The sequence below is a fragment of the Leptonotus elevatus genome, chromosome 17 (genome assembly GCF_054856555.1).
Source record: "Leptonotus elevatus isolate MCC_2025b chromosome 17, RoL_Lele_1.0, whole genome shotgun sequence".
NCBI classification, from domain to species: domain Eukaryota; kingdom Metazoa; phylum Chordata; class Actinopteri; order Syngnathiformes; family Syngnathidae; genus Leptonotus; species Leptonotus elevatus.
The window spans coordinates 1,339,967-1,364,587 of record NC_141255.1 but is presented as its reverse complement, the minus strand read 5'-3'; the positions used below and the strand labels follow the sequence as shown (position 1 = coordinate 1,364,587).

General features: G+C 44.2%; 2 protein-coding genes across 10 annotated transcripts in view; both read left to right on the top strand.

Moving 5' to 3' along the window:
* The window catches only part of celf2 (cugbp, Elav-like family member 2), a 114,160-nt gene extending 112,282 nt beyond the window's left edge, over positions 1-1,878 (top strand). For all 7 annotated transcript variants that reach the window (XM_086059866.1, XM_086059868.1, XM_086059863.1 and 4 more), the window contains one exon: positions 1,795-1,878. The gene's annotated coding sequence lies outside the window, so the exon portion shown is untranslated. The remainder of the gene's footprint in view (positions 1-1,794) is intronic.
* Positions 1,879-2,966: 1,088 nt separating this feature from the next.
* On the top strand, positions 2,967-24,468 carry usp6nl (USP6 N-terminal like). Of its 3 annotated transcripts, XM_086059861.1 has the most exons (15): positions 2,967-3,019; positions 6,548-6,645; positions 17,049-17,122; positions 17,358-17,437; positions 18,147-18,186; positions 18,260-18,340; positions 18,422-18,529; positions 18,604-18,713; positions 18,805-18,853; positions 18,923-19,043; positions 19,708-19,802; positions 19,969-20,034; positions 20,118-20,217; positions 20,337-20,489; positions 22,366-24,468. In XM_086059861.1, exons 2-15 carry the CDS (start codon positions 6,642-6,644, stop codon positions 23,655-23,657), a joined length of 2,373 nt encoding a protein of 790 aa, XP_085915987.1. In that variant the 5' UTR covers positions 2,967-3,019; positions 6,548-6,641; the 3' UTR covers positions 23,658-24,468. The 3 variants fall into 3 exon arrangements, with proteins under 3 accessions (XP_085915987.1, XP_085915985.1, XP_085915986.1); XM_086059859.1 differs by lacking the exons at positions 2,967-3,019; positions 6,548-6,645 and adding an exon at positions 11,389-11,758; XM_086059860.1 differs by lacking the exons at positions 2,967-3,019; positions 6,548-6,645 and adding an exon at positions 13,397-13,573.
* Positions 24,469-24,621: the final 153 nt, after the last annotated feature.

Sequence of the window (24,621 nt, the reverse complement as noted above, 5' to 3'; positions counted from 1 at the left end):
CGGTGGAGGGTTTGGGTTTATTCTAGTAGGTTACACGACCATGGCCCGCCCCAAAACCTTCCCCCAAAAATGTCCTCATTACTAGTGACAACGCCTTGAGTAGCAGTTTTTCAACACAACCATATAAACAATATAGCTTGCTTGGTTGGTTTTTACGTGTTGAAGTTGAGGTCCATAAATGCCAAAGTGGCCCTTGTTTGTATTGTATTGTAAAAAGTTTGGTCCGTCGCCATCTTGGCAACGTGTCCGGCGTGTGCGTCCACTTCCTGTGCATCCCCAGGAAAGGGTTGAAAGTTCAAATTTGTCAGCCACGCCCAGACGGGCGCCCGCGTGACTCCAATCAGCTCTTCTTCATTTAAACAGCGCTTTCACAAAATGCTTTTCACAACATATAGCATCAAACGTTAGCCTGCCGTTAGTTAACTCCTGCTCATTATTGCCGCCTTAAATCTCGCTGGCGTCTTTCCCCTCCCAATAAACCGGCAAATCCGGAGCAGCGCATTGGTGGGCTTTGCGTCGGCCACGTCTCTTATTAAATATTGATTGAGAAGTTGATGCCCGCTAATCTGGCCTGCCTGCCGTTTGCCGATCCGCCGCCATATTGCGTCTGCGTTATTAGCAACGCGCGGACCCTCGTTCGGTGTATTTCCCTGCACCCGTCTGGATGTTATTATTATGCTGCTTATTGATTCCATTTCTACACTATTAGGTTTGGGGTTGTTTTTTTTACCACGCGTGCCAATAAAATATTTCAATCGATTTTTTTTTCCAACACGAGTGGAGGATTGCAATATCTTGTGCAGTCACGAGTTGTCCATCGGTCAAATTTGGTACCAAAGGGAAAAGAGATCATTTGAAAAGCAACGAAGATTATTCTGCTCATCAGCAAGCTCAGGTGAAGCCTGATAACGATCCTCACCTGCGTTGGTACAGGGAGACGTTGAAAACAGGCTGGATAGTGTTCCCCGAGGACCAGGCTTGAAGAAGAAAAAACTGCAAATTGATCATTTCAAAAATGGGATGAACTCTTGAGGCTTTTTGCGGGTCTTTGCATGACTGTCCTGTCCTGTCCTGTCCTGTCCTGCCAAATGTCATCTTGCTAAATCAAACTGCTTGTGAGAATTTCAACAACAACAAAATAATAAATTATTCCAGGGACCGAGGTTCCCTGAAAATTGGCTAAAATGGCCGCTTGAGAGCAGCATGGCAGGCTTTCCTGTGTATTTTCCAGATGTGGCTTTTTGAGACTTTTTTTTTTGTAAGTCTGCTCAAGATAAACATGTCCACCAAATGTCCCGTTGCTAAGTCCAACTGGCTTCAGGGGCTGCATTTTCCAATCAATTCTGAACAGCAAAGGTCAAGAGAAATTATCCCCAAACGGTCGACTTCAAAGTGGCTGACTTCCTGTGTTTTCGTGTACTTTACTGACAAGCCGACCAAATGTCATGTTGCTACGTCAAACTGCACGGCTTTATGGGCTGAATTGTTCCAAAACGTCCCCCCGGGTGGGCTACTGTGTGTCCGAGTCGTGTGCGGTTGCTCTTGTGAGGCGTTCGCGGTCCGCTCGAGCAAAAAATTGTCTTCCTGGCCTGAACTAATCAGCTTGTTGTTCCGACATCCAAGGTAAGATCCAAATAAACTCTAAACAGGAAGTCCCATTTTCTTCCATGCTGACCACTTTATAACCAACCACCTCTTCGCTTGAAATGCGCAACACAAAAAAAAGACAAATCTGTCCACAAGACCTTTTTTTTTTTTTTTTTCCCTAACATGATGATGACGACGACGATGAAGGCTGAAGATCTAAAGCGCAAGAAGACCTCACACTTGGCAGCCAATTTGTATTTTTAGAAAAGCGGATCAATGGCAGACATGAAAGCGTCATCAGAGTCATGCTGGATGACGGGGATGAAGAAATCCAGGTCACGATGCAGAAATACCGAAAGAAAAGTGATGGACAGAAAGTGTCGGTTGAGGATTTGCACAGAAAAACATACACAAGTTAAAAGTCAGGTGAGTTTTCATTCGATGGTAGTACTTTTTCTTTTCTTTTTTTTAATTAAGGAAAACATCTAGTGAGTTGACCTAAAAATCAACATGTTATCAAAGTAGCTTGACAAAAGTTGTTTAAATTGCCCTTTTTTGTAGCTTTTCAAAGACCCTACTTCACCTTTTGCTGAGAATAAAAACTCATAAGTGTCGCTGACATTCAGCAGATAATTAAAATGAAGTGTTCATTAAAATAAGAGCTTGTTTTTTTTCTGAAACCTTTTATTAAGCGACAAGAGGTTAGACTCCATGTGTTCTGATTGCAAACGATGAATGTACTTCAACGCTCCTTTGCTGTCCTCTTGTGGCTATTTGCGGTACTTCATCAGAATTGTAATAATAATAATAATGGTATTTATTCGGCGTTCTTGATGTCCCGCGTTAAGACCATTGTACCCTGTCATGTCTAGTAAAACAATTCAGCGCACTGTATAATGACAAGGGTTCACTCATAGAGCCCCGTGTCTTATTAGTAACGATTTCCTCCACTAGTGTCCGTTTGTGGGCTACAAGTACAAAACTAAACGAAGGTAGTAAACGTTTGTGTTGCGTGTCACTGGTTACACTTAGAATGGTTTTGGGGTTGTTGTTTTTTATGGGAATGATGGGCATTGGGCAGTGTTTCATTCGCTTGGATTGATTTTTAGGGATTTATCGTTTTGTGAAGTGTATTTATTTATTTATTTTCAAGTTTGTAATGAATAAGATAAGTGCAGTGGCGGCAGACGCGCAGAAAGAATGTTTGCGTCCACTTGTCGTGAGCGTCGAGGTGAACCCGGAAGTGGCTCGCGGAGGGGTCGCGCGCATCGACGGCGGCGGTCGTGCGGCGCATCGCTACCTGGCTGCCTGACGTCCTCCTCCGCGGCAGAGTTTGAGAAGTGGCCCGGACTTCCTGGTACATGGCCGGGCAAGGAGGGATACGCGCCGGCGTTCTCGACGACAGGAGCGACGGCGTCGAGTTGAACGAAAGGTGAGGCTCGGTGGTGGCTGACGGACGTGGCTGACGGACGTGGAGGACGGCGGGGGGGCGCATTTGCAACTTGTCGTCCCGGCTTGGGGCATCTGTCGAGGGTGGGGGGAGAACACGGCAGCGGTACCGCGGGCTGAATTGAGCGAAGTCGACTCAAACATGGGTTTATTCGACTTTGTTTTGAATCTGTTTACAAGTCCTCGGAGTATTTTCCTATGATAAATGCCTCACTGTCAGCTTTATGATTGTAAACTTTGTGCTTATTTGTATTCACCGAGGCCTACCTAGCCAAGCCCACCAGTGTGGACCTAGCCGACTAGCACGTGTCGCTTTCCGGTGTCTTCCTTCATAATAAAATACTTGAGTACAAATTGAATCGCTTGAGCAGCGTGTGGAATATGTGTCGCGGATTTCTTGATGTGTACCTAGCAGAGACCAAAACAATTCGAGTTAATTATGTTTTCGTAAAATTTGTCACAGCGGATAGCTAAGAGTTGCACTGTAATTTGAAACGTAAACCAGCAGTGCAGTTCAGGTTGAGATTCGTCCCGGCGACTTCCATCAACATCCCGCAACGGAATCAATCCCTCTAGTCCCTTTCGCGGATTTTCATTGGCTCTGGCATGCCAATGAGGCTGGGCATGCCAATGAGGCTGCCGATTGGCCTAGGCAAGCTGTCAATCACTGACTGGCGCGTTCTCGGTGGCTGCTCATATGCTATGTTAGCATCAGCAATCCAGCACTTAGTTTATTTTACGCGCTTTTATTAAAACAAAACAAAAACTAACTTCTGAAAGGTGAACACAAGTTATTCATTTGTAGAGCTCGTGTTTTTGGCAAAGCTTGGTCTGTGTGGAGAGGAAAGATGAAGAAGCTCAGGTGAATACATTTTAGCATTACGCGGAAACGTGTCTTTCTAAAAAAATTGGAAATCGCTCTCTTTTGAGCTAAAGTTAGCATTAAAATAATAAGGGACTCCAATATTCGTTGAATATAATTACAAGGGGGTGCATAGGTAGACAAGTATTAAAAATACACATACAATGCTTAAGTATAAACAGAAATAAATAAATTCATCTTGTACTACTGTATACCTACTTTTGCAGGCCCTCACCCCCTGTATAATTGTGTTATGCATATTCTGCGTTGTCAAATTATTTTGAAAACACCTCATTTACGACACATACCAAAGACTATAAAAATGGGACCCATTTGCCTCCCTGCTTGACACTGAGCATTAAGGATTTCAATTGGGGGGGTTAGATCACCAAATGATTCCCGAGCGGCTCACTGGGTCAAATGCGGAGAACGTATTTCGCCCCACTTTGTTGGGTGTGACAATCAGTGAGTGGTACTTTAGCATACATAAAACACATTCTTGCTATCTTTCAGTTTCCTTTTAACAAACATAGTTACCACTCCGAGTAACAGTCATGAACAGTGTGAGGAAGTATGATGTAATATTTACTATGCATTCCTTCTCAGGTTTATTTTGACAATGGTGACAGGAAGCGATTTGCTTCAGTGGTGTGTCTTTCCATCCCTCCTGTCCTGCTTCAGGATAATGCGGCTTAGTTAGCTGCAGTTGGAGGCTTTGCACTTGGAAAATGTCTTTTGTGCGCGCGCGCGCGTGTGTGTGTGTATAAGAGTGTGACCCAGTAAACAAGCACAAGCCGGGACGGACGTCATCGTCATCTCTCTGCCCTCCTTCTGTTGCCGTGTGTGATGTGATGACAGCGGCAGGATGTGTCAGGCTGGGACTATTTTGCCTCATCAGCTTTTACTGGAAACATTGAACCCTTCGCTTGTAAGGGATCAGCTTCACCTCTGTCCCACAAACGACTAACACGTTCATGAAGGAAAAAAAAAAAAGACAATTCTGATAATTCACTTGTCATTAAAACAAACGAACAAAAAACAGCAGTAAAATGGCCAGCGTAGTCACAGTGCAGAGTTGCAAAAAGTAACCATTAGTAGAGTTTGACATCTTCCCATAAGATGACACACAGGCAACTTGTCGTAAATGAGGTGTTTTCAATAAATAAATAGTTTGGATGTCATCAAAAAACGGAGTAGGACTTCGTTTTTGCACCCGTAGCGATGTTCATATACCACTGCTTAACTCTTGAGTAGTCACTGATACCTCTAATACTTTTGATGCATAACCCCCCCCCCCCCCAGACAAATAATTACAAAGACCTATTATATTCCAATATAGCAAATTTTCCTTAAAAAGGACTTAATGGCATTTTTCTATTCCTCTATTTTATTATTTCTACTTCCTGTTTGTAAAACGCCCACCGTCGCAAGTTCCGATACCTTAAAATAAGGCCGAGTATCAGCCCAATACCTTGTTGCTCACGTCTGTGTTTGCTGCAGTGGGTGGAATGCAGAGATCACATTTCATAGTCTTAGATCAGGCTTCCCCAATCCTGGTCCTCGAGGAGAGTCCTGCAGGTTTTAGATGTTTCTGTCCTCCAACACACCTGACTCATATACGGTAATCAGCTCATCAAGCAAGCTCTGCGCAATCCTGATAACGAAGCTGATCTTTAGTGTGCTGGAGGATGGAAGCATTGTCTGCAGTACTCCGGCCCTCGAGGACCAGGATTGGGGAAGCTCCTCTTAGGTAATTATGTCAAGGAATGGGTTTGAAATCAAATTAAAAACAATTAAAAAAAAGCTTTTTCAGTTTAGAACTTATGTCAACTCCGTCAGATACATTAAAAAGTGTACAGTTTTAAATCAGAGGTCTAAAAAGAAAGACGTTGGGAAAATATTGTTTGAAGTTCACTTTGTGCATTGTTTTATAAATGTATATATAATATAAAGTTGTTGTTTTTTCTTCATTTCAAATATATATGACCAAATGTGTGACGTTTGTTTCAAGTTTTTGGGGTGTTTCATTATTGTGACCTCTTGTCGAGGACAGGTTGAATAACATCCTGTCCTGACTGCAGGACAGGATGTCAAACAAATTCACACCAAAAGAAAGTTAAGAATGAATGATGACAATTACATTCATTCATTTACACTACAATTCCTTCAACTTTAACTTTTTAAGCATGTTCATTTTGATAAATGTGTTGATTTTCAATATAAATGAGACTTTTATGTAGGCAATCAAATGTGGCTTTGATGTGAACAACACTCCTTTTATGTAGTGTGGGAATTTTTCAAGGCATTGAATTTTGCTTTACGGGAACTTTAAACATATTGGCTTGTTTGAGCCGAGTGTGTTGATGTCAATTTTCGTTTCATTTCTACTGCTGACCGTTCTTTGGAAGTTGGTGCCAAACACGTTCGTGGTCTGGTCCGGAAATGAAAACGGCCCGGGGTGGTCGCGCGGGGTTAAGAAATGCAAAATGGCGTTGCTGGCGGCATTTGTGACAAAGTGGTGAAATGAGTTTTTTCTTTTATTGAGCAGGCCAGCGGCTTGGCAAACTCCCAATTGGTGTGTCATGCCAGTGGCTGTGATCTGAGGCTTTCTAAAAAGTGTCTGAGAAAGAATCTTGTTTCACTGTGCAGGTCATGAGTGCCTCGGGGAAGGAGAAAGTGGACATCGAGCGTACCCGTCCCGAGATTCGACCGGCCCGGCCTGGCCCGCCCCCGGGCTTCCACCATGAGTGAGTTCAAAGCTTCATTCACTTGATTTCATAATCTGCTTGCAAACATCACATGACCAAACTCGGAAAATAGGTGCGCCGTGATTGGTCATTGCCTGAGACCGCCTGGCACTGTGATGTCATTTTCAGTCGACAGCAAGTGCGCCCCCCTCCTGAGATGGACAAAAACGGGTAGATTTGGCTGCTGTATTCTTTAATTCTTTAAAAAAAAAAAAAAAAAATGAAATCATGTGCGCAATTGTGTATGTGAAGAAGGGAAGGGAAAATGCAGTTTCATTTTCCAGCCACAGGTGGCAGTAGAGATTTGAAATTCGATTTTTCTGCCTTCAGTAGCTTTAATCATTATTTGGACATTTGAATGTTAGATATTTTTTTTGCGTGTATTGTTATGACTCCCATTTCATGAGTTTTGTCAAACCTGTAGTTTAAATAATTTGAATTGGGTAAGAAAAGTGAAAATAAACACTGAGAATACGAATGAAAAAATGCTTTTAGGTGAAGTGTGACCGAATTAAATGAAGTTAAACATGATGTTAAAAAGTCATAATAAAGTAAAAAATGACAGTTAAGCGCAATTTGGCTCTTTGGCCATCAGCAGCGATGCGATCATTGCAGTGGTACGGTTCTGGTGGGGGTGTCGTTGACCTTGTCGCTGCAAAGCATGATGGGGGGAGCGCAGGCCTGCATTCGGACCTCCCTGGCGGAGGTCATGAGCCCAAACACAGGATGATGGCCGCTTTAAACTGGGATCGAATCCACGTGAGAAGAAAGGTTTGATTTCACAACTCTTGGACGCGTCAAACCGAGATAGCCGGCGGGGGTCTTACATCCCTTTTCATGGAAGGACCACGTGTGCCGAAAGGGAAGGTCGGGGGCGGTGGGGGGGGGACACTGTTACCAGGGCAACCAACATGGACTGTTAGGCGATTAGATTAAGCGAGCGCTCTTGAAGCAAAGTGCTGATGGACACCTTCAACAGCGTTACCACCAAAGTGTGTGCGTGCGCGTGTGTGGGGGGTTGGGGGTTAAGGCCTTCAAAGAAGAAAGACCAGTGCAAGACAAGGAACAGAAAGCCTTGAAGCTGGACTCATTTGTGACATCATTTAGCATCTTTTGGTTGAGTAAAAAAAAAAAATGCTTGGAAAAGTCATTTGTGTGTCAACGTGGACTGTTGTGGCAGAAAAAAACAAACTTTTTTTTGCCGCTAAATAATTGATGTGTCCCTTTTTGATGAGGTCTCAGTTTGAGCTCGCTTGCTGATGTTTACTTCCGCAGCTCGTTAGGCTAATGAATGACCACCCGCCACCACACATAAAAGCAAACGCGGGTTACCCGAACAGGTCCCCCAATGTCACGAGCCAAAGTCCCATTTCAGTCATGAACCAAACGGGTGAGAATGTCATGCCATACTTTAATATTCCAAGCTGGAAAGCCACCAGCAGTTAAGTTGCTAAATAATACGATTGCTAATTTGTTAGCAAGCTAGCCTGAGTTGACAAGTATATACAAACGTTTGATTTAATTGAATTGAAGACTAGCTTCTTTCTTTTTTTTAAATTAGTGTTGTTCCGATAATGATACCAGTATTAGGAGATGCCCCGATACTGCATTAAAACAGTGGTATTGGTATCGGCGAGTATCAACGAGTAACATGCCAATGCCATTATTTTTTACGCTAATTTAGGACGTTGGATGCAGCATCTTGACTTTATCGTGCACGACATTCACTGTGTGTGACATGTTTACTTCATGTCGAGCCAAGATATCCTATTGGCCCTTGAATGCTCTGAACCAATGGCAGGGCAGCTTATCCATGTTGAGGAGAAAAAAACCTAGGTTTCGGCACGGTATCGGCATCGGCCAAAAACCAGTATCAGAACAACACCATTTTTTAATTTGCAGATTTCACTCAACATGTCAAACGTGCTAACAGTTAGCCAATGAACAACCAGCTGCTAATCTGTGCCACAAACACATACACTCTCATTTGCTGACACCCATGTCACTCACAAGGCCAGGCTCTGCCTTTTTAAAGCCACAACACTCACAGTTAGATACTATAAATAGTGTGGCGTGCGAGTATGGAGACTCAAAGTGGGTAAAAATAGCAAATATACCTCACATGCACAATTTTGTTGAGTAATGCAAAATTGATTTTAATCCAATTAATCGACGGCTTAATCATCTGTAAAAATATTGATACTGGTCATACCAATTACGGCATTTTTTGGTGCTATCAAGGAAATCTTGTGGCAGATGAACGCAGACTTTTGTCTGGGTTAGCGTCAATTACAGTGAATTTCATCTATTTGTGCATTTTGCTTTTTCCCCCCCGATCTGCTTCTTCTTCGCGTTTTTTTGTTGTTGTTTGGGCAATTATCCACAACTTTTTCACTATTTGTGGCTGGGCCCCTGTGAATTCTAGCATGAGGTTTACAGGACCCAGTGGGGGTTCACTGTCATAAAAATCAATATCTTCTTCTTACAAATATTGCCAAAATAAGTGATTTTTGTTGTTGGAATTAATTAATGATTGTCATCTGCTTTTTAGCGCTAATTAATTGCAGCTAGTAATTACAAAAATGTGTCTGTGGTTGGTGTTCCAGTTGTTGCATTTGACGTTTCCGGTATCGTTTGTGTCTGACTGCATCCTGTTCAACCTGTTTTGAATGTTGACATGTTTGGAGAAAAGTTTCTGCTCAAATTTCATGCAAAGTTCAGCTCAAGTTCAGTCTGAACATTTGAGAAATTGCTTATTAGAAAGTTGTTGTTGTCTCCCGCGCGGCCTCGCTTCCTCCGCTGGACGGGCACAGCGGCCCGGGGTGATTCCGGATCGAGGAATTAGCTCCCGTGTTGTTTTGCACATGCCAATTTCCCGCTGGGAGAAAATGAGGACCGGGCTGCCGTCTGGCAATGTGACGGGAAACTTGGTGCGCCCGCCGTTAATATTATGCCTTTAACACCCTTCCCCACCCTGCGTCTCCTTCACACTCTTGACGCCAGTGTGGTTGTGTGTGCGTGCGCGTGCACGATGGGACGCCAACTGTGTGCCGGAATGTGGTTCGTCCACCCTGCTTCCGTTTGACCGTTTTCTGTCTTGTCTTGATGAAAGATGCTGAAGTGAGCACTTGTGTGTGTGTGTGTTGTTTTATCTGAGGTGGGATGAGGTGGGGGGGTTTCATGGCAGGAAGGAAGCGTTGCTGGAATATGATTACATCTGGGGGTAAACAGGGCAGCGAGAGGAAATGAAGCCGGGGGGGGGGGGCATGACAGCTTTAATGACCATGTGAGCGCGCACACACACAGCGATGTTGTTGACTTATATGAGCACCCCCTCATGTACACACTCAACTCCCCAAGCGCGCTCATGCTCATCTCCCAAGTTTAGCATGGAAATCAAAACATCAATTCACACGAGAAAATCACCCAGAATGCCGAGCAATGTTGCGTCCGACTTTGATTGCACTTGTCGTTATGCCTGAAAAATCAAAACAAATTTCTGTGTTTGGCACAATGCATCATTGACCTGCATCGAGCAGGCCACCAAATCTGGGGGAACTTCTGCCTCCCTCCACATTGCAACAAAGCAGCCAAGTCACTTTCTAGTGGATACGCGCAAGTCGTTTCCAACATGGACCGGAGAGCTGCTGAGTTTTTCGCACAAAATGTCCGCCACAGCCTAGCAACCGGGAGCGGGAGGCATGGCAACACGGCTAATTACACCTTCCGTCTCATGGCACCAGGAACACGCCGTCACCCGCGCCGCGCCGCGCCATGCCCGTGATTGACGGCTGCTTTGAAGGCCCGAGAGGATGCTGGGAAATGGAGTTAGTAAAGGAGCAGTGTTGAGAAAACAAACAAACAAATACCGAGAGCGCAAACACAGGTTAATGCTTGGTATGGTTTAAAAAAATTAATTAATACTTGAAATGCTTTTCATTACACTTTTGTTGATGTGTTTTAAAATATATTTTCAAAAATGCACGGGAAAATACCTAAAAAAGTAACTCTTAAAAATGTTTTTTAGAAATGACACAATTACACAAAAACTAAAGAAGAAAAAAACACACAAAATCATGCTTAAAAACGTGCTGTTGAGAAAGTATTGCCTTTGAAACAAAACACTTAAACACAAAAAAATGGATTAAAAAAGTAATGCTTTGAATTTTTTATAAACATTTGCAAAGAATAACATTACAACATTACTTATACTTCTAAAAAAAACAATTAGGGATGTTCGACACACTTTTCTTTTTCAAACGATACCAGTGCAAATACTCACTAATACTTTTGACTCACAAAAAACAATGACGGATCATTTTAAAGAAAAAAGTTTTCCTCAATTTTGGCTGTCGTCGCGAGTGTCATTACCTTGAAAATAAGGTCGGGTATCGTTACTCGCCGAAAAAAATTACACTTAAAAAAAATTACTTAAAAAAAATCCCAAAACCCATAATGCTTTAAATAAAATTCGATTTATTAAATAAAATGATGGGAAAAATTAAAAAAGAAGGAACAAACGCTTTTGGGGGGAAAAATGCTTTCGATATAAACATTCAACATGAACATAAAAAATTCTGAACTAAACTTTCAAAGGCAAAAAGCCTTTTGTTGTTGTCATTGTACCTAATCAAGTGTCCTAATGAGCTCGTTAAAAAGTGGGAAGGCGCCCTTATCCGTCTCCACTTCCGGCGTTTCTCACGGGGAGGAGGAGGAGGAAGGAGGAGGGAAAGCGAGCGAGCAAGTGAAGGTTTCACTTTAAAGGACGTGTGGCGGTCGCGATGGCAAGAAGGAGGAGGCGGGGGGCTGACATTTTGAAGCTCCCGCTTTTCTTTTCTTCACGACGAGAGCGCCCGAGGACGCGCAGGGAACATGCGACCGGCGGCCAGAAGAAGAGGAAGACGACCACGAAGAGGAGGCGACCATGATTCCCAAGCCAGCGGGATGGAGTGAGGAGGGGGCGAGAGGCCGGCGCCCCCGACCCCAGGACCGCCCTTGCACCGAGGAGTCCCCCGAGGCCGCGCCGCTGTGAGAGCGAGCATGCAGGTTCTGCAGATGGTCAAGGAGCTGGTGTCGCCGTCCAGGCGCCGGCAATCCGCTGCTGCCTTTGGAGGTGCGTGCGCCTCCTGCTCAACTTGCGTCGCCTTCCAACTCCGACGTGCAACGGTCCGTTCCTCGAGTCCATCCACAACTCCGTTCGTCATTTCCAGACCTTGTTGAACTTCAAAGTGGTCCAAGTCCTCGCAATTTTCACTGACGGGCGACCGCGAGAGCAGATTGATTATCTTTCCAAATAAGGCATTTGCAAATATCTGCTTACTTTGGAAAACTAAGATCAACATTTTGGCGGGTTTTCTGACAGACCAAACTAAATCGGCATTCATTTATGTTATGTCAATTGAAACTATGATTCTGTTATTGACTAAAGGGATGGAAATTAAAACGTGCTTCTTCTTTTTTTTTTTTTTATCTGATTATTACAATTCAAAAAACAATCATTTGTTGCAGCCCGAGTTTGAAACGCTACTTACCACCAGTTAGTTAGAGGGAATTAATGACTCATTATTTGTGGCGGTGCATTGTGGCGTTTAAATTGTTAATGTTAAAGATTTTTCAACATCACGCATGCTCCACCGATGCCCAGATGAATACAAAGAGCCCTGACTTTTTAACTTTGACTGCGCCTATTAGCTTGTATCTTCCCTTAAGTGTGGAATTTTTGGGGGCTAACACTCCACAGTTTCTTGGGGGTGGTGAGGGGTGGAGGGTGACCTCATGCTCGTCCCCGCAGACATGTAGTATTGTGCTCGCTCGCGTATGACACAATTGGGATGGAAACTGAAAAAAAAAAACTAAGGGGTCGGATTAGCAAACCCAAGCTCCAGCTCAGACTCCAAGAAAACTGAAAAAACGAAGAGTTTATTCGAGCGCACGTATTTGCATGATGTATGAGCTTGACACAGTGGCTGCAGTTATGCTTTTGGCCAGAGGTGTCAGTCTCGAGTAAAAAAAAAAAAAAAAAAGTAGCAATGCACTAGCTTGCTAGTATGGAGTGTTAACCTATGCTAGCCCTAGCATCACTTTACCTTTTTTTGTTAGCTCTCGTGTCACTTTTGAATGTTTTCTTAGATCTAGTGTTAAGTTAGCGTGTTTAATTAGGTTTAATGTGACTTTTTGGGGTCATTGCTTGTACATTTGTCACTTGAACACGATTTCTTAGCACAGTTCTCTAGCATTTAAGTGTAGCATAGCCTAGCCTAACCTTAGCATGTTTGTTAGCTCTGTTCTCTGGAATTACTTTAAGCTTGTGTGTTTAGCAGTAGCATCATTCTCTAGAATTGCCTTAGCATGTTTTGTTAATCTGATGTTACTTCAGTGTTAGCTGTAGCATTCGTTATCTTAGCATGGTTATTTAAAACTGGTAAGTATGTTCCGTTGGCATTTTATCCTGTCTTTTAATGTGTGAATATGTAATGTCACGTGACATCTTGCTAATGTTTGGCCTCGTAGCTCATCTGCTGCAAAGCCGCGCTTCCCACATTCATGTCATAATGAGCTTTTGATGTCCTCCCTCCATCATGGCGCCGTGTGACATTTTTCACGCCGGGGCAAAAAGTGCGCAGAAACAAAATGCAGTGTTTGTGAAGGCCCGTCGTCCAACAGTGCCGACGTTGTTGTGCTCGTTTTTGTTTGGGTGGGGGAATGTCGCGAGTGGGAATGACGACGGATGCGGACAAGTGCTCACATTGTGAACGGTCGCGCTCGTCAGCGGCGGGATAGGTTGCCCGGGTGCTTGATAGGTTGCCCGGGTGCTTGATAGGTTGCCCGGGTGCTTGATAGGTTGCCCGGGTGCTTGATAGGTTGCCCGGGTGCTTGCTCTCCACGCGCGTTTCAGGGATGCGACCTCCGTCGAAAGGCTGCCAAAAAGGTAACCAGAGGAAACGCTTTCAATTGGGATTTGGGGGTTAAAGGTCAGGCATGGGCACATTATTTAAGATACTTTGTTTTACTAATAATATGATTCACTCTATTTTTTTCTATTTACAATTCGGTCTGGAACAAAATAACCCCTTGTTAAACCTACATGTGAAATAGCTTTAATGACAATTTTATTATTTAAAACTATAATAATTAAAACATTATCTTCAATTTAAATGTATTCATGTTTTGTTTATTTATTAATTTGATAGGCCAGTTTATTAGTAGATTAGAGAAATTGTCAAGAGTTGGTATAATAGTTTATATATATATATATATATATATATATATATATATATATATATATATATATATATATATATATATATATAGGAATGCATTTTAAAAGTAAAACATGTATAATAATGAACTATCTATAAATGTATTTCTTGTGACAAATTAATTCATTAGTTATTTAAACAGGAATGACTATATATATATATATAGGGGTGAGAAATGAATGCAAGGAATTCAGTATTGCATGGCTTTTGTTGTTGCTAACAGGCTAACTTGATGCTAACTGCTAATTTTTGTCAAACCAAATTGCTGTTGTGACAGCGGAAGCCGTCTTAAGTGTGACGTCCCCTTACATTAGCATGTGGATAATCACACACCATTAGCTTTTCAAGCAAAGATGATGTAGTGTTAGCATGCTAATTAGACTCGACTCGACTTTTTCTTTTTTTTGCAGTATCGCGCTTTCACAACAGCTGCAGCTGTAACAAAGCACTTGGCATGAAATGTCAACAATACAAACGATTGTTGTTGAGTTCTGATTGCGTACTCGTTGACAACAAACAGTGCACTGTCATCATCATTGGAATGCTTTGAATCTGTAAAAAAAAAAAAAAAGGGATTAGAGGTAAATATATGAAAAATTATGACATTTTGAACAGAATTGGAGTAGGAATTGGTTTAACAGTTTAAAGTTGACAACCCCCCCCAAAAGAAAAATCTTCATTTTGAGCTTTAATTTAGAAATGTTGACAAGTTGTGTTGTGTTGTGTACGCGTGCGTGTTGCACGGTTGAGTGTTTTGGGTGGCACTCCGCTTGGATTTGGTGTCCACTCAAGCAAACACAACAGCTGAGGCGGCCGCCAACAAAAGACAGGAAACGAGATCTCGCCTCTCGCCGGCACTCTCATTACGATTTTTTCTTTTTGTGTGTGTGTGTGTGTGTGTGTGTGTGTGTGTGTGTGTGTGTGTGTGTGTGTGTGTGTGTGTGTGTGTGTGTGTGTGTGTGTGTGTGTGTGTGTGTGTGTGTGTGTGTGTGTGTGTGTGTGTGTGTGTGTGTGTGTGTGTGTGTGTGTGTGTGTGTGTTAATTGATTGTTGTTATCGAATGCAGCAGGAGGACACGCAAGCCAACGCTTGTTATTACGATGCTTACGGTTGCTTGTTTATGACAATGATGATGAGGAGGAAGTACAAATGGGACAATTAGATTTTTTTTTTTTCTAATCCTTTTTAATCATTTTTCAAAGAGCTTTTTATGGCTGTTATTTTTAAAAGTAGCACTAAGGAACTTTTCAACCATAATCAAATATTTTCATAATTCTCCTGATGAAACATAGACTTAAAACGAGTTGAATGGTATCTTTGCCATGGCCTGAGGGGGTCTGTATCATTTTTACTGGTCCTAAGCAACTTTGAGGAGGGTGGTAGGAACATTGCCACAAAAAACGACAAACGTCACACGTCACTCCCCCTTTACCCATTCGTTACAATTACAGATGTCAATTTGAATGTCGACGCACGATTAATGCCTTCCTGGCAGAAGCTGCAAAACAACTTTTTGTCTGAAGAGACAAAAAAGAAAAATGGAAGCTACCCGGGTAAAAGGGACAGTCAAGGGTAAACACTGGTCCGGCTTTCACTCGCTGGCATGAGTTAAAAAACAACGCAATGCGCTTGTCCTCATACGAAATGTGGTCTTCCTTCAGGCATAACATTACCTCTTTTGTCCATATGGTGCCGCCATAATCAACATAAACTGAAAGTGCCTTAGTTTTGCTTTAAAGTGTCTTTTGTTTACGCCACTTTGAAAAAAATGTCAGCATTTTTCAGGGTAATTTTTAAAGCCTAATTTATTTAAGCACTGTTTTGTAGTATAGTGTGACTATTAGTGTTATTGGTTTGTAGTGTTTTTTTGTGTTATTGTTAAAGATTTTTTTATAAGGGTTACTGTTTGTTTGTTTTATTCTGTGAGGCGCTTTACAGCATTATTTTGAAAGTGTTATTTTTTGTAAGGTTTTATTTTTAAATGCTTATTTTTATAGTCTCATTATTCTAAAGTATTTTCTTTAAGCATTATTTTGAAATCATTTGAAGTGTTCTTTTTTGTTTTTGTAGTATTATTCCTTTAAGCATTTTTATAAGTGTTATTGTATTTGAAGCATTTTAGTATAAGTTTTTCTAAACCATTTTTAATGCATTTGTAAGTGCTTTTACGTTATTTGCAAAAGCATTCAATGATTTTTTTTTTTTTTTAAGTGTTTTTTTTTATTTTTATGTATACTTTTTTTCAAGCTGCCTAGTTTTAAAATGAGATGCCTTTAAGCGTTGTTTTTAAGCATGTATTTTTGCATTGACATTACAGTACAGTCCAAAAGCTTGGACACACCTTCTCGTTCAATGCATGCTTTTTTTTTTCATGACTTTACATTGTAGATTCTCACGGAAGGCATCAGAACTATGACGACAACTTTGACTACTAACAAACACATTTGGAGTTATGTACTTAACCAAAAAAAAGGTGAAAATAATAAAATAAATATAAACATAAATAGCTATAATAATGACATTTGTGCCATTCTCTCGGTGCGCTTCAAAAGGTCTCCTGAAAGGGTTTTCCAGTCTTTCAGGAGTTCCTACAGGTAAGAATGAGAGCATGCAAAAAAGTAACCAGAGCAAAGGATGGCTATTTTGAAGAATCTCTAACATAAAACATGTTTTCAGTTATTTCACCTTTTTTTTTTTTTTTTTTTTTTTTTTTAAATACATAACTCGACATCAGTTCATACATAGTTTTGATGTCTTCAGTGAGAATCTACAAAGTCACCAGCCATGAGAATAAAGTAAATGCATTGAATAAGAAAGTGTGTCCAAACTTTTGGCCTGCACTTCAGGTCTGCAGTGAGTGAAGGGCTGACAGAACTCGAGTGTCCAGAAAGGTCAAGTAGAATTCCTGTGGTGGTCACGATGGAAACGTGGCCCAGCTTGTCGAGTTGTTTAGCAACGCTAACAAAGAAAACACTTACACCGTTGGGGGGGACTCGGGGGGGGGGGGACTCTTACTGCTGTTGGCTAAGGTTCCACTTTTACTTGGGAAGCTTCCAAACAGACCTCCACCAAGGCCCACCAACTTGAGCCTAACTTGAACACGTTGACCTTTTTGTCTTAATTCTCCTCCGTTTGTGTTTATCAGCGTCTGACAGCGATCCGGATGCCGCCGTGAAACTGGAGCAGGAACGGGCCGAGATCGTGGCCAAGTATGAAAAGGTTGGCATCCTTTTATGCACACGCACGCGTTGTCAAGGGGCGTGGATGCTTCAGCTGGCAATGCGGCGACCAATCGTGTTGCGTTTGGCTGGTGGGCGGACTGTCTTGTGGACACTTGATTCCATTTCCCACTTGAGTTGTGAGGAAGCGTTCAAGTGGAGGAAGCTTGGCCATTTTGATGTGAAGTTTGCTTGAGCAAAAAAGTTGCCACCATGAAAATGTATTTTTGTCCCAGGGAAAAGAGGCCACCGTGGAACCGTGGGAGGACACCAACTACCACTTGTACAAGGTCATCGACCGCTTTGGCTTCGTGCAGTAAGGACACACACACACACACACACACACACACACACACACACACACACACTGTGTATATATCGATAGATAAATGTATACAGAAGCAGAGATGCCAAATCCAGGTCCAGAAAGTAAAAACCCTGCCACAGTTTAGCTTTAGCCCATCGTGGTAGCTAGCTAGCTTCCTAGCATGTAAGCAAACACCCGGGGGGCTAGCTCGTGAGATAGCGAGCTAGCACCTGGGGCTAAAGCCAAACTGTGACAGGCTAGTTAGTTAGGTCCCTAGCAGGTCAACAAGCACCCAAGGAGCTAGCTAGGGACCTAGCTAGCTAGCACCTGGGGCTAAAGCCAAACTGTGACAGGCTACTTAGTTAGGTCCCTAGCAGGTCAACAAGCACCCAAGGAGCTAGCTAGGGACCTAGCTAGCTAGCACCTGGGGCTAAAGCCAAACTGTGACAGGCTACTTAGTTAGGTCCCTAGCAGGTCAACAAGCACCCAAGGAGCTAGACTAGGGAGCTAGCTAGCTAGCACCTGGGGCTAAAGCCAAACTGTGGCAGACTAGCTAGCTCCCTAGCAGGTCAACAAGCACCTGAAGAGCTAGCTAAGAAGCTAGCTAGCACCTGGGGCTAAAGCCAAACTGTGGCAGGTTTTTTTTTACTTTCTGGACCTGGATTTGCCACCTCTGTACAGAAGGATAAATGTCTTTTGTTGTTGTTGTTGTCTTAAGTGAGAACGAGCTTCCATCCTACGACTCGGTGGAGGAAAAGGTATAGTCCATCTGGTTTTCTCTCCGGCACATCATCAAAATGACGACTGACCCGTTTTGAATGTCATTTGCAGCACAAGCACACAGAACTGGAGAGGACCTCCAAGTGGCTGAAGATGCTGAAGAGTTGGGACAAATACAAGAACAGCGAGAAGGTGATTTCTTCTCATTATTCCGGTGATCCCCACGATCATCTGACAAAAGTCTCACACCCCTTGATTTTTGGTCCCGCCCAGCTCGTGCGGAGGGTCTACAAGGGAATCCCGTTGCAGCTCCGGGGAGAAGTCTGGTCCCTGCTGCTGGACATTCCCAAAATCAAGGAGGAGAAGAAGGACTTCTATGAGGTGGGAACTGCATGTGTTTGTTTTTCTGCTCGCACGTCATGACTTTTGGTGTTGTGTGTTTGGCGTCTGTCCAGAAGCTGAAGGCCCGAGCCAAGGGCTTGTCTCCGGACATTCGCCAGATCGACCTGGACGTGAACCGAACCTACAGAGATCACATCATGTTCATGCATCGCTACGACGTCAAGTGGGTTCAAACGTGCCACCTTTTTTTTTGCTCATCGGTCCGCTAAGTCGAGCGTGTCGAAGTCGTGATGGTTTTTGTTTCCCTTTGGCAGGCAGCAGGCCCTGTTCCACGTCCTGACGGCGTACTCCATGTACAACATGGTGAGTCTCGTGGGGGGGGAAGTCTCTTGAGCAAAACGCCAGCCACGTTTGTGACCCGCGTGTTTGCAGGAGGTGGGCTACTGCCAGGGCATGAGTCAGATCACAGCGCTGCTGCTCATCTACATGAACGAAGAAGACGCCTTCTGGGCTTTGGTCAAGCTGCTGTCGGGGCACAAGCACGCCATGCACGGTGGGGAAGCGCGAGCGCCACTCTTTTTTTTTTTTTTTTTTTTTTTTTTTTTTTAAGAGCTCAGTATTGTTCATTCGGAAAAGTCATCATCATTGCTTTTATTTATTTTTTATTTTTATTTATTTATTTTTTTAAGAGCTCAGTATTGTTCATTCGGAAATGTCATCATCATTGATTTTATTTATTTTTTTTATTTTATTTTTTTTTATTATTATTATTATTATTTTTTTTTAAGAGCTCAGTATTGTTCATTCGGAAATGTCATCATCATTGCTCTTTTATTTATTTTTTTATTTTTTATTTTTTTATTTTTTTATTATTATTATTATTATTTTTTATTTTTTTAAGAGCCTCAGTATTGTTCATTCGGAAATGTCATCATCATTGCTCTTTTATTTTATTTTTTTATTTTTATTTTTTTTAAGAGCTCAGTATTGTTCATTCGGAAATGTCATCATCATTGCTCTTTTATTATTTTTTTTTATTTTTTATTTTTATTTTTTATTTTTTTTTTTTTTTTGTATGTGCGTGCGTGCGTGCGTGTATTTGTTAGCTCACCAGAAAACCTATTAGAAAAAATCTCATACCGAGCGCCACTCTTAACGCCGCCTCACCCTGTCCGGGTTGTAATCCTCCGTCGGCCGGCCGGCCGCATTTTCCCCAGGCTTTTTCGTCCCCGGCTTCCCCAAGCTGATGCGCTTCCAGGAGCACCATGACCGAATCCTGAAGAAGATGATGCCCAAGCTCAAGCATCACCTGGTGAGAGAGACGCACGTGCAAAAGTGGACCTTGGGAACCCGCTTGCTTGAGATCCTTTTTTGTTTTTTTGAAATTTGACCACATCGATCACGAGTAGAGTCGGCCATCTTGGTTGCAAGTCTTGTCATCCGTGAAAGTCTCGCCTCATGGCTTGTGTCTCCTGCAGGACAGCCAAGAGGTTCTGACGAGCCTGTACACCATGAAGTGGTTCTTCCAGTGTTTCCTGGACCGAGTGAGTGCTTCACAAAAACACACGTTTGAGATTTTGAACAAAAGTGTAAATATCTGCACGCTTTTTCTTTTTTGTCATTCCAGACGCCCTTCACTCTCACGCTCAGGATTTGGGACATCTACATCCTGGAGGGCGAGAGAATTCTTCCCGCCATGTCCTACACTGTCCTCAAACTGCACAAGAGTGAGTCCGCCGAGTGTCATCGCTGGGCAAAGAGAGATGAACAAAAAAATAAGCGGTGACGGTGTGGGGGCGGGCGCGTTTCCCGACGTGTGTTGTAAGCTGAGCTGCGTTGTCCCCAGAGCACCTGCTGAAGTTGTCCATGGAGGAGCTGGTGGACTTCCTGCAGGTGACGTTGTCCAAAAATTTCTTTTTCGAGGACGACGTTGTGGTGGAGCAGCTGCAGGCCTCCGTGGCGGAGCTCCGGAGGGCCAAGCTGGAGATGCCCGCGCCAGGTATTGCTTTTTTTTTTTTTTTGCTGCCGTTCAGAAGTTCCAAGTACAGTCAACCCCCGTTTATCGCTGCGTTCCTAGCGAGGGAAAAAAGGAGAAAAAAAAACGCTGCCAGATTTAGAACGGCCCACATCTAAAATCTGTGACATTAGCGCTCTTATACGACGAGCACTCCATTCCAGTCTCCGCTCATTCTTTACTATGCAGCAGTATTGATCATTCTTCGGTGGGAGGGGCTTCCATGAGCATGATGAAGATGAAGATGAAGATCTAACCGGATCACATTTTCTCGTAGATACTCTTGATGACTATTGTTCTTTGTACGTATATTTTCATTTGATCAACGTTTCTTCTAACATTTAATACTAAAAAAATATTAATGAAAGAAAGTATTTATCATTCGTGCTGATATCGCATCAGATTAAGTCAAGGCTGCAATATTGGTATCGGAAGTGGAATAAATATTATCGGGACACCCGCAGTATCATCGGAAGTCTGCTATCTTAATGCATAACATATCATGCTAAATAGCATAGACAGGCTAACGGAAATTAGCATCAGCGGTGCACTAATTCTAACCTTTAAGAACAGTATACTGTTAAAAAAAAAAAAAAGATGGTTTGAAAATGTGCGCTTTTGAGCGACGTGACGGCGGAGGTGCGACGGAGGTGCGACGTGGCGGGGGTTCACTGTCGCACTTCTCACTTGTCTTCTGCTTAACCTTCCTCTTTTCTTCCTCTTCTTCCGAACAAACGTTAGTCAAGCACTACAAAAAGGTGGCGATGAGTGGGGGCCACATTCGCACCTACAACACTAACCGGTGGGATTTCCTGTCTCACTCTCTCTCCCCCCTCTCTCTCTCTCTCTCTCTCTCTCTCTCTCTCTCATGTCCATCCATCCGTCCTGCTGTCTTGTCGCTTGTCTGTCCAGCGCTCGGTCGGGTCTCTCCTGACGTCTTTCTTTTTGCGTGGAGCTCCTCCATTGGCCAACGCTGTCATTTTCTTCTACGAAACGGCAGGAAGAGCAAAACTCGTCCAACAGGACGCGCTCGTGCAGTTGGAAATGAACAAGTTGCATTTTTGACAATTCAGCATTCGAAGCCCCTTTGACTTGGAAACATGAAATTTGGTAGACGTGTCGAAGCACATAGTGTGTACATAAATTAACATTAACATTAACAATTAATAATAAAATCAAAATCATTTGAAGTTCTTTTGTCAGTTTTAATCTTGCTGCTTTTGCGGATGTTTTGCCGAGGAACCGCTCGAGAACCGGTATTGAGGTATTTTATGCAGGTATGGTATCAAAGTCAAAATGTTGGTATCGGGACATCACTGAGCAGACTCGCAGACAAAGTACGAAGAAGCCCGAAAAGACACCACAAGTCTGCCGTTTTATGTTCAAATCTGTCATTTTAGGACAAATGCCCTCCAGGATCGTTTTTGAAAATTCAGCCGCTGAAGCCAGTTTCACTTAGCAAGATGAAATTTGAAAAATGTGAGTAGACCAACAAAAAAAGTCTGAAGAAAAGTCGGCCATTTTGGTTTGAAAATTCAGCCCTCGAAGAGCAACATGTGCTTGTACTTAACGGATATGCTTCCTGCAGCCACCGCCTCGTGGTCGGACCCTGGCGGTCCCGTTCCCCGCCGAAGCCCCTCGGGCTGCCTGCCAAAGAATTCCTATCAAAGTGTCTTTGCGTTTTGATGTGTTTTGTGTGTCATCCTGAATGTAACTGTCCTTCTTTGGCGGTGGAAATTGCATGACTCCATGTGCCCGTTGTGACGTGACTGCACCGCCCCCTTCAAAAAAATGACTTTGCTTTTTCCCGCGGCTTCCCCATTGGACGTCTCCTTCAGTTGCTGCGTTTGTTGTCTTGCAGGTCAAGATGAGGAGTTCCCCAAGAAGCCTCTCGGGCAGCTTCCCGAGCTGGCGGTCAACCACGTGGGCAACGGCCAGAGCCACGCCGAGCCGGCCGAGCCCCCGAAGCCGTCCACTCCGGTACCGGGCAGTCGTCCCCCGAGTCGGTTACGCCGGGACTCGCTGGACAAGTCCACAAGCCAGCGCGCGGCCGCCGAGACCCGAGACGCTCACCTGAAGCTGGCCTCCAATGGGCAGCACTTGCCAGAACGAGGGGCGACGCCCACCCTTCGGCCGCAGCGATACGGTGCTGCCAACCACAGCTCCAGCACCGCCGCTCACCGAGATGTCGGGCCTCGCTGGTTCAAGCCCTCCGACACCAAGCTGGAAGCGGCCAAAGCCATGGCGGCCCGGGAGGACCAGCAGAACCGAGTGGTTGCGGCGGCCCCCTCCTCCGGCCAGGATGACGCGCAACCGGCCGAGCACCGGCAGCCATCCAAGGGCTCGGTTCCGGGCGCCAACCGCGGTTCCAATGCCTCCCAGTACGACAACGTACCGGGACTACCGGAGCCGGAGTTTGAGATCCTGGAGCTGGAGAGACCCCCGACCAGGATGGGGACTCCTCATAGTGAGACGCCAGCGTACGGCGTGGCGGCCAGCGTTCCCAGGTATGGCGGGAATATGTTCTCGGCGCCGTCCGGGTCCCGGATGCCCTCCCACCTTCCACCACTGTCATTCGCCCACCATCACCATCCAGTGGGGGTCCAGGCCAACTTCCCCGGAAACCAAAACCACTACTACCAGGCACCGACTCAGGTCCCCATCTTCCACCCAGGGTTCCGACACTACGACATGGCGACTGGGGATCAAAGCAGGCGAGCGCCAAACAACATCTCCCCGGAGCGGGCGCTCATGAACTACGTTGCAACTCACCGCAGGGAGCCGCCGCCCAGCCGTCGCAGTCCTCGACCGCCCCCCTTGCAGCTGGAACCCCAGGGGAGCGCCACCCCCATCTACCTGCAAAAGCTCACCTCCACCGCACAGGTCCACGCCCCTTTGGACTCCAGGTTGGAGGGGCGAGCCCCGAGGCCCCAGTGGGGCCCGGAGGAACCGCAGTCCCCGGGCGGGATGCCCCGCTCGCCCAGTTTCCAGAGAGCCCAGATGTCTCCCGTGGAGGCGTTTGAGTTCCCGGCCGACGGCGGCGGCGGCGCGCGGCGGCCCGCCGTGCGCCAACAGCTCCCCCGGCTGTTCGGAGGAGCGCACTACAGGCACGCGCAGGAGGCCTTCGCCCTGCAGGAGTCGATGCTCCTCTGACCGCACTGGCGGCCGCGTGGGAAGCTGCTCAAGTGCCGCTTTGGCTCTTTGAGCAATTCGGTGCGCGAGTACAACAACGGTTTGCGACTCGCGACGTCGTCGTTTTCACTACTGACTTGGGCATAAAAGTTGGAAGGTCAAGTCAGGCATGCCAGCCGCTCACCTTTTTACTCCTCACTTGCAACAGGGAATCTCAAGCTTCAAAAAAAGAAAGGCTGAAGAGTTTTATTTTTGGATGTTCCAGTACTTTTGGACGGGACAGTAAATATATATATTTTACAGTCAAGATATGTACTGTACCCATTTTTTTTTTCCGTCAATAGAGTTTTCGTTGAGAGAGATGAAAAGTGGCTTTCAGTCTATTTTTGTTACTAGTAAAAGTTGACACTAGAGCTCAGTTAACACTTGTGAAGATTTATTTGCAAGTAAAAGAAATAACTCAAGTAACCGACGACTCACTGGATTATTTTTGACATTTTCAAGCACCTCCGTTTGGGCCATTCATTGTTATTTAATTACAATGGCTCAGTTTCAGGGATGAGGTCAACCCTGATTTAATTGAAGTGCAATCCTTTTGCTTTTTGTTTTTAATACTATGAGTACTGTACCGTGAGGCCGGTGTCATTTTGTTGTTAATTAGAATACACAAATGTAATTTGTGAGGGCTAATATTTTGTTTTGTGTCTGATGGCTTCACTACATTTGTAATGTAATTCGTTCGATGCCATGTTCTTTGTTTTTGTATTGTTTGTCTTCAAGATGTTCTTATCTTGACTCAGACGAGTTGCATTAAAGGTTTGCGTCAACACTGTCAAGTGGATTATTGTTCATAAACATGAAATGTCTTCTTTCTGCTGTGTTGCCGATTTGACATTAAGTGCTGGGCGATATGACGATATTTATTATGACGACGATTGAAAATGATCGTGTCATTGTCTTCCTATCGTGTCTATCGTCATTTGTC